General features: G+C 31.1%; 2 protein-coding genes across 5 annotated transcripts in view; one reads left to right on the top strand and one right to left on the bottom strand.

Annotated features, from left to right (window-relative positions):
* Positions 1-263: 263 nt before the first annotated feature.
* On the bottom strand, positions 264-7,497 carry LOC106056068 (signal recognition particle receptor subunit beta-like). The gene is made up of 7 exons (XM_013212641.2): positions 7,355-7,497; positions 5,773-5,867; positions 5,511-5,588; positions 4,679-4,758; positions 3,604-3,663; positions 3,015-3,146; positions 264-1,871 (listed from the first exon to the last, which is right to left on the bottom strand). Exons 1-7 carry the CDS (start codon positions 7,458-7,460, stop codon positions 1,658-1,660), a joined length of 765 nt encoding a protein of 254 aa, XP_013068095.2. The 5' UTR covers positions 7,461-7,497; the 3' UTR covers positions 264-1,657.
* LOC106056067 (ventricular zone-expressed PH domain-containing protein homolog 1-like) overlaps positions 7,007-10,388 on the top strand; it is a 21,282-nt gene continuing 17,900 nt past the window's right edge. The window contains exons 1-2 of one of the 4 annotated variants that reach the window (XM_056008929.1): positions 7,539-7,715; positions 10,192-10,335. The gene's annotated coding sequence lies outside the window, so the exon portion shown is untranslated. Of the gene's footprint in view, positions 7,077-7,538; positions 7,716-10,191; positions 10,370-10,388 lie in introns of those variants that run through there. The other 3 variants (XM_056008928.1, XM_056008930.1, XM_013212639.2) reach the window with 3 other exon arrangements.

Here is a 10,388-nt window from a genome sequence, read left to right as displayed (position 1 = left end):
AGCATTTTCTACTTTGCATGAAGCAGATCAAGTCATTCTATAGAATGTTTTTTTTTTATTTGATTTATCACTACTTATCTACTGGTATGTACACTATAGCAAGGTCATCTCAATAGAAAATGAAAAATGACTTACAACATAGGGTCTTCAACAATCAAGGCAAAATTCTGGCTTAAAAAATCTTAATACTTTAACAACATGAAACTGTAAACACAGTAACAATGCAAAACAATAAACACAGTAAGTCACTTTAACTTGCGTGATAGTTTGATTCATGTTTTATTAATGATCTTACCATTCAAAACATATTCAAGTACCCCCTGCCACATTTTTAATACACATATAGTAGTTCATACAATAAAATAGATTTAACCGGCATATTTCATCAAACAAACGCATGAAATTCTTAAAATATAACAATGTTTTCAAAAGCTCTTACTTGAAATTGATAAATGCCATTCATGAAATCCCTTCACCCAGCAAATACAGACAATTCTTCAAACAAAAAACCTTATCAGCCAAGTAAAAATTTCTACAATAATAGTTTATTACAAGTGAAATTCACTTCAATCAGACAAAAATAGAAAACAAAGAAAAACAAAATAAGTTCCAAAACCTGTCAAAGCTAAAGAGAAATGATCATCTCACAGCTGATGTGTGTGATACAACATTGCTAAGTACTAAAAATGGAATTGAAATAAAGTATAAATAAAGTTGTTTGGCAAACCATTACATTCTTAACTGACACCGAAACAGAGAACCACCTAAATGGATCAAATCAAGCAGAAGGAGAATAAAAGTAAAGTTAAAAGAACTTTCAACCAATCAAAACAATTACATTCTTAACCTGTACTGGGAACAAAAAGGCTCTGTGTATCAACCCTGAAAAAAAGGGAACTGTAAAACTAAAGACAAAAGAAAATTTCACTCAATAAAAGTGCCAATGAGATTTAACATTTATGATACTTTTTTTTGGACTAGAAACTGCAACTTTGCCTATATAGGCATAAAAAGATAGCATTCAATCAACACAACAATACAAGAAACGAAAATCCACAATTTCATAAAAATTTGTGTGCAAATGTGGCTCTAAAATGAAAACATTATTTCACACATTTTCCTCATTAAGGAACTTGAGGACACTGTTGGACTTTTAAGAATGAGCAGGTTTGAAAAAAAAAAAGGCCATAAACAACAAATAAAGTATATAGACAAAGAGAAAAACTGCCAGAAATATGTTAGGAATAAATTTTTCAGTTGACAGCTACAGGCATCATTAGAACTTCAAGAACGTGTAAGAAAGAAAATGATTTGGTGAAATACTGGTAGGACAAATTTAAATATTACCACAACTGTTAAACAACTTTAGTTAATACCACAATTGTTAAACAAAGTCCAAACAGAAAGCACAATATGAGATAAAGAGATGAAATTATTGTGTAACGTTATCTCATTATGACAATAAAAACATTAATGTCACGACTTGTAATAATATCTAATACAATGCCTTAGAACTTAAAAACATTTTGTAATACAATAGAAAACAAAAAGTATCAATGCAGGAAGTATGAACAGAGCCAACAAATCTTGCCCTACCTTAGATGGTAAACATTTCTATTGGCAATAATTTACTAGTATATTTTATCATCTTTTTTGTCTATGCAACTTTATTCAACCAGGCATACAACTGTTGTAAATCTGGTAAGTCTTCCTTATTCTTCCCCTGGGCACTGCCCTCTGCAAACTGAACTCTTATTGGTTTCAAGTCGGAGAAATCAAAATCCTTGTCTCGTTTGCCCAAGAAAGCATTGTTGTTGGCAGTATCGCCAACTCCTTTCAAAGCAGCGGACCGAGTAATTCGTAGAGTAGTCCTGTAAAAAATAAATCCAACTATTTTTTTAAAAGTTTTTTTAATCATATTATCTGAATTTTTTTTCTCTTTTTTTTTTTGAGAATGAATTTCATTGAAAAAGGTAGACATTTACGCACAATTTAGTGAGAGTTTTGACAGTCAAGATTTAAGAAAAAAAAATAATTTTACTTTCATATAAGCTTTTGTCTTATCAGAAAGTCCAAAACTTTCGAAAAAGAACATGCACATAATAGGAGTTTTATTTATGGCTGCATTTTGTTAATTTGATGAGATTTATAAGTATCAACCTGCATTCTACTATTGCAATTCTTTAAAGGTCCAACTAATCTATAATTGTTTTAACAAGTGTAATAGAATAACATTTAACAATTCATGTAACTTTCTTTGAGCTTAATAGTCAAGTTATATGAATTGTTAAATTCAACAATAAAAATATATTTACTATCTTTCAGAAAATTTGTCCTAAAATTTTGTGCATTACACAAAATAAAACCAAAAAAAAGTTGGATTGTATTTAATTATTTGATTGCCAGAGGAAGAAAGGAGTTCTTGTATCTGTTTTATGTGATCCTTATCTTACATCTTCCCTGTGATGGCAAAATGCTAAAAACATGACTTTAAGTTGTTTTTGAAAGTTTAAAATCTTTTTAGCTTTCTCTATAATTTTTTTCTCAATTATAGTTGTCAAAATGGGTTTTGTTTGTTGCCAATGACGTTATTAGAAGCATTTATAATTTTATGACGTTTATTTTTATTTTTGCTATTCATATTCATATTGCCATACTAGACTGTGATATTGAATCTTTAATCTGATATAAACTTTGTCACATGTAAATTATGAGTGAGTCTGGTGTGAATGTACACTTTGGTTTCTTATACTTACAATGTTTTTTGTTTGGTGTAATGCGCAAATTGTAAGACAAATTTCCATACGGACAATAAAGATTATTATTATTATTAACACCATAGGAGGACATTTTTCTTAGTAATCTTAATTTTTTTTTGTCAATCATTAAGAAAACTGCAAAAGCTTTAAATGGAAGAAACAGAAAAATGTGGCTGTCATTCAGAAAGTTAACTATATATTTGAGTTCATGGAAACAAAAATTATTAAAGTGCAGATTTTAAAAAAAATTCTCACATTTCCTTTTCCAATTGACTGCGGATGAGAGCTGCACTCTTGGATGAGGTCAAGTCTTGTTTATTACACAAGATAAGAACAGGGGGAGAATTGCTGGAGATCACTCTGTCACTCAATATAGTGTACAGGAATCTGCCAAATACAATGAAATCTAATCATGACACTAGCCAGATCTAAGGCACTAATACTAAAAGAATTAAATGAGTGAAAAGATAAGTTATCATTAATCTCTAATATAATAAGTAGATGTGTCACCGATAGGTGTTAGCTGGGGTCAGTAGTAGGACCAAGCTGACAGATCAGAGAACAGATTTTGGTTTAATAGGGAACTGTATTTCCCTTGGCTAAACAACTAAGGCTTGTCTTTTTTTTTTAAATGCTTTGTAATGACTGAACACTGTACAATAAGAAATGAATTTTTTTAAATATAATACAAATTATAACTGTGTTCAGACCACAAAGAAATATTAATTTACATAACAATAGTTAGAAGGGGTATAAACAAAAAAATCTGAAAATACAAAGCTAAAAAAACAAAACAAATAAGGCAACTAAGACTTAGGCTTTCACTTTGTCTCCAATGACTTACTCTGCTACTTCCTTTATTTCTCTCTGAAGTGTTGCACTGTTGATAACAAACACAATGCCTCTAGAGAAAAAAAAAAGAGTAAACATTCAAATTCAATTCCACCTTCAGTTAATTGCAGAGTTTGCATTTAGAAACCTTTAGTTTAGTTTACTTTTCTTCTTAATGATTTGGATGAAAGAGAATAATTAAAAGTAATGTAAATAATGACACTAGCATGTCTAGTTATGTCTTTGCTATTTTACATCTTGATTAAATGTTTAAAATGTAAATGATGATGAAGCAGCTAATGGCATAGATAAGGGAGTAAGAAGCTATTGCACCTGAGGCATATTTATTTCATTTTTCTAAGACTGCTGAATGGTCAATTGATTAGCTTTTTAAACATAATTGTAAAGAGTTCTTGGGATATACAGGGCAGAGGATGTAAAGGTCATCTGTTTCTGTGGCCCACTGTTAATGAAAGTATCATGTGGCCAGCACAGCAACCAACTACCTTTACTTTTCCCCAACTATTGTCAGGTGAACTCAGAGGTGCCCTAAAGACCGTGTAATGAAAAATCTTTTCACCAGGATTTGAACCCGGGACCCTGGTTCACAAGCCAAGCACTTTACCTTTGCCTCCTTTGAACTTAATAAATAACTATAAATAATCTTTTCATAAGGAAAAAGTTACAAGTACACCAAAAAGTGATACATTTTTTCTAATGATTCTCCAATGAAGCATTATTTATTCTGAACTAATTATTGGAAAAGGGGGAGGGGCAGAGAGAGAGAGAAAAAGAGAGAAACAAATTATATCCTTTTTTTATGGGACAAATCTGACTGGAAAGGGATGCAGTTGAGTTGAGTAGGGATCCAAAAATCCAGCATTCAGTAGAGATTTAGGATGTTTTTGTTTTAAATAAAGCTATCATTATGGTATGAAAAAAACAACAACAAAGGTACAACTATGCAAAACTAGTTCAAATTACATCACTAAACAAAATTACTTCAAATAAACATCACTATCCAACTGAATTATGATAATTTTATATGCAGTTATACAATTATTTATTTATATATTTTTTAGTATTACCTGGCAGTGCCTTTATATTCTTCCAAAAACTGCCCCCTGAGTCTGTCATTACCTGGCAAATCAATGATTCTCACTTTTTTCTGCAGCCAATAAAATACATGATAAGCTGAATTGAAGATTTAAAACATAAGACTAATTACCAAAATTAACCTTAAGAGTACCACTCTGAACCCCAGAAGACCAAAAGTTTAGTAAGCTTATAGAACTGATCACTCCATATGTCTACCAGATAGCCCGGCGCTCCAGGGACTCAATGCTTCTAGTTGTGCTGCGTTTATCTTTCAAAAGTTACAGTTTGCTGGATGGACCAAGGTTTGGAGCTGGCTCCCCATAGAGCTCAGGCAAATCACATAACATGAAGAATATTAAGACCTATCTGTTCAAAGCTTTTTTAGATTAGTTTGTCCTTTTAACTCTTGTGTCTATTATGTTCTCATAGCACCTTGAGCCAACATTATGTTTGTTTACAGTCCTACATAAATTAAATTACTATTAGTATTAATTGAAAAAAAAAAGCAACTAGACATATTAATTAAGAAACATGAAATGTTGTGACAAAAAAATTATTTGGTTTAAAAAATTGAAGTTTTATTTTCAATCTCAATAGTCCACAACAGCTAATCCATTGTCAATTAAATTCTTAAATGTGCACAGAAATGAGAAAATGGGTACATTTAATCTAATTACTAGCTGGCTTTTTTATTGCTATCTGTAAGCTCTTTAGCAGTGTATACCAAGGAAACATGTGCTGTCAATATATAAACAAACTAGCTTAATTCTAGAGATTTCGAATGTAACAGAAAACAACAACTTAAACAAAAAAAATACTCACTTTAGTCTCGTTTAAAGAAAATTCACCAGAATTGACATCTATTGATGTATATGTAGTCATGAAATCTTTATACAATAACTGTGAAAAAGAAATGTTTGAACGGAACAATCATTAAAAAGAAGTCACAATTATCCAATAAGTGAATCTGAATAGGATGGTGTTTAAAAACAGAAAATCCTCAAAGCAATATTTTAGTCTCAGAGTAAGCGTATATATACTAACCAAATCCAACCAAAAACATTTTATTCACATTAAATTTTACCTGAAGATAAATCAGAGTTTTCCCTGCCTCGCATATACCCAATAACAAAATGCCTTGACGTTTGCTTCGGCCACTTCGTCTAATTATGAAAACAGCTGATTGAGAAATAAATGAACATGACTATGAAAACAGCTGATTGAGAAATAAATGAACATGACTATGAAAACAGCTGATTGAGAAATAAATGAACATGACTTAGAAATGACATTTTTAAAAAGATACATTAAAGGAAGGAGATGTGGTGGCTGAGTGGTAAAGCCATAGGCTTCCAAACTGGGGGTCCCGGGTTTAAATCCTGGTGAAGACTGGGATTTTTTATTTCAGAATTTTTGGGCGCCATCCATCACCCAGACAATAGTAAGGGAAAAGTAAAGGCGGTGGTCATTGTGCTAGCCATATGACATCCTCGTTAACTGCAGGCCACAGAAACAAAAATGATATACATCATCTGCCATATAGATTACAAGGGGAACTTACATTAAAAAGTACTTAAAATTTAATATAAGACTTTTGTTAAAGGTATTTAGCATCAATTATTATTAAATGATTATTTAGATCTAGTTAAATATTTAGTATAATTACTATAATAATCTAGATCTAAATAAACCTAGAAATAGTTAATACAGAGTAGATCTATAGAATAATAGATCTAGTACTAAAGAATAAATCTACATACTAGTATAGATTCTATAGTTACTATATTATATAGTTTAAATGAGACATTAGGATTCATTAGATCTAGAATTCTAGATCATCATCTATGTCATGATCTATTCAACAATTCTAGATCTAGTAAGTAATACTATTTAATAATTTATAATATAATAAATATAGTAATATAATATTATAAATACTTAAATTAAATATTCAAAATATACTAGAGTCTACATAGCACTGCTGCACGCAGCACTGTCACTGTGTCATACTACTCAACTACTGTACTGAGATTGAGAATGACTGTAAAAGTAGTAATCAGACCTAGATCTAGTAGTGCAGCAATGTTATTGTTAGTCACAGTGCACTTGCAGTGTCGTTTTAACATTTAATAATTATATTATACATCTAGAATTAGCGCAGGTCCTAGATCTATGCCCCTATGAAATTCAAATTGCAGGGCCCACTGCGGTCACATAGGTTGCACTAGTCACTAGTGTGACTAGTCACTAGAATTACTAGAAACTAAGAAAGTCACTAGATCTAGATCTAGTAACTAGATCTAGTTGCAGTGGCCCTGAGTGGCCTAAAGTCTAAAGTAAAGGCTAAGCTAAGGCCGGCCCTGCAAAATAGCAGCATATGCTACGCCGGTGATAATTTATATTATATTTATTCATAATAATATTAAATACAATTTATATAATATAAATAAATAAAATATAATATGGATATCATATGAAATTCAAAATGATCCAGATGTTTATGTTGCATGCCATATGACATGATTTATGATGATATGATGTACTGATGTACATGTAAAAAGTAATCTAAATTAGTAAATAATACTCAAAGATTGGTTTGTAAGTTAGTAAATTACAAATGAACATTTCTGCTAGATTTCTAAATCTAAATGTCTATATAGATGTACCTAGAGATAAAAGTACCACAATAATAGCCACTACTATGCCATAAAATGTTCCATCATTGGTTTCACTTTGAAACAAGTCTAGCAACATGTTTACCAATTCAGCCATTTTTTTAATAAAGGTCAATGGTTGTTTAATTTCCGGGTCAAATTAGCCTTCTATATTTTTCTTCTTAAACCAATCTGTTCTAGATCTAGATATCTAGACCGAACTCAAGACTAGATTAAATTAGGATCTAGACTAGTCTATCTAGAGTGACTAGAGATAGATCTAGATCTTAGTAGTAGATAGATTCGATTATGATATAGTAGATCTAGATCTATCCCTCAAGATCGAGTCTAGAATCTAGATTCTAGTATCACGGTATGATTGATACTTTTTTGTTAGTTACAGTTAGTTAGTTGTCTTATAAAAAAAAATATATTAAGGTTATTGTTATAGATCTAGTTATATCAAATTTAATATGGGTAATCCTGTACTGTAGGCTGTACCTGTAGATGAGATTTAGATTATCATGGGAGAGACTAGACTTCACTATTAATGAGGTAGTTCTGTATTTCTGACCTACTTTAACCAAAGTCACGTGATTGTTGGACAACAAAGAGGAGAATGGCCTTGTCTTCCTATATTTCCATTGCTGTTGCTCCTCTATTTTTACGAAATTTTACATTTACAAACATTTTAAAATATACAGAGTACATCAACGAACTCCCTGAATGTTCAAATAATTATACGAATGTTTTCATAAAGGGCCAAGAACTGTTTAAGGATGAGTTTAAATTATCAATGATATTTCCTTTATAGTCCACAACAAGCGTCAACACATTGCCGATGATACATTCACATACAGAAGAAGATGTTTTTACAAACGTTCTTGTAAGATTAAAAAAAGGCTTGGTATAAACTACACAAAACACACACACACACACATATATATATATATATTTATTTATTTTTATTTATAGACCTATATATGGGATAATATGCATATTAGTTGAAACATTGTTATTTTCATAAACTTCAGCTATTTTTTAACGTTATGTATTTCATATTCCGCTAATTGTTAATACATTATTGCACATCGATAACATTAAGAATTATTTTTTTGTGTTGGATACATGATGCATTATTATGTTATTAAAAGTTCTATCATTTTTAAGAAATAAAAAAAATATTACATTAAAGTTTCAAAAATGCGTCGACGAAACAGATCTAGATCCATTTTATTACTTAGAAACCAAATTTAACAATGAAAGGGCGGGGTAAGACACATTTGGCCTGTGTAACTGTAAGAGTCGATCTAGATTAATCCTTGACTATCAGATGTGTTATTTGTTCGCTAAACAACTGAAGCCTATTACGCACAAGGAAAACACATGGCAGTCTTTTTATCTTTTATAACAACTAGTCGACATATTGACTACACACTAGCCCTAGAGCGCTATCTGACCAATACACTCTGGTCTGCTGTTCAACTTTTAGTGTTCTACTCAAGTTCAAGCCTGTTTACTTTTGGGCAGAGAGGAAGGGGGGGGGATGAAAGTGTTACTTTTTTTTTCTAGGACTGGTTACCCGAATGCTAAGAACTGTAAGTGTAGTCATTCATTGTAGATCAAGAAATCTTGATCTCAGTATGGCAGATTATAGGCCAACGCTTCGGTACTTTCTATCAAAGGTTTAACTATTTGTTTTAGTTAAAACTATTAAAAAAATGTATCTCTTGATTATCCTGTTATTAACAAATTATAGTTTAGCGCTAATGAGTAAATTGAAACCACTAAATATTGACTTAAAATGCTTCAGATTCCTACTACAAACTAACTAAAACTAAGCATGGTGCGCGTTGTATACACACAACCACGTGACTCAGGGGGAATTCGGAACTACCTCATTATCTATAGATCTAGATCTAATTCTAAGTCACTATGACTATAGAGTATAGATAAAAAATACTAGATCTAATGATTATTATAAATATTAATATATGTAGATCTATACTGTTTATGTGTGTGTGTTATTAACAATGAGTTTTATACTAATAATATTAATAAATAAGTTATAGTAACTTGATCTAGACTAATCTAGATTCTAGAGATCTAGGTCCAATACTCCAATATTCAATTCAATAGAATCAGAATAGTGAATAGTGTAAGTCTAGTAGTATTGAAGTTATTGAATGCTGTCTAGTATACCTAGTAACCTAGACTAGACTTTAATAAATTATGACTTATTAAATATGTCACTTATGTCTAGAGATAATCTAGATTCAACTGTAATTATCTTGATCTAGATTCTGTTCTCTAATTAAATTTTTAATGTCAGACTCAGACTACTCAGAGTGATAGTGGAAGTTTTACTTAGATAGAGAGAAGTCTTACTAGTGTAGATGATTATAGTTTCAGAAAATGTAGGGTCACTTATTTAATGCTTTATTTCAGTACTTTCATTGTGGATTTATTATTGACATTATTGTACTTCACTTTTACATGAAGTATTTTGTGTAATTATTTATTCAATGATTCAAGATTATGATATTAAAAAAGATTCAATTTTGTAAAGTAGATTTGTGTTCATTAAATGGATTTCATGAATCCCCGACTACACTTGGATGTTGTGTTACTAGATTTAAATCTAGAATTACAGCCAAGTAATAACTGGGAAACACCAGCATGACAATTAGCATCATGGAACAAGGACATAGAAATGTCAAGTGTATGTCCTATACCACAGCCTAGAAGAAGAAAAAAAAAGTGGTGATGTTAAGAATTGAGAGGATCTGTACTTGGCAGTGATGGAAAGATAACGGAAGCTTGTTTGTTTGTTTTGGATGTTTCTTCAGATTTGAAGATAATTGCATCCTGGCCCACACCTCCTACAGCATGACATGAGATGGCAGCATGCAGGGTTCAAACCCAGAGCCATTGAGACCATCAATAGACTCACCAGAGTGCATGAAGTATGACCAGGCAGCAATCCAAGCCATGTGAGTTAACCTGGAAGAAGGTTGTAGGATTAAAGTATGGGAGATTTCATGAG

The sequence above is a fragment of the Biomphalaria glabrata genome, chromosome 13 (assembly GCF_947242115.1).
Source record: "Biomphalaria glabrata chromosome 13, xgBioGlab47.1, whole genome shotgun sequence".
Lineage (NCBI taxonomy): Eukaryota > Metazoa > Mollusca > Gastropoda > Planorbidae > Biomphalaria > Biomphalaria glabrata.
Note: the sequence above shows the minus strand (reverse complement) of the source record. Positions and strands in the feature narration are given on the sequence as shown.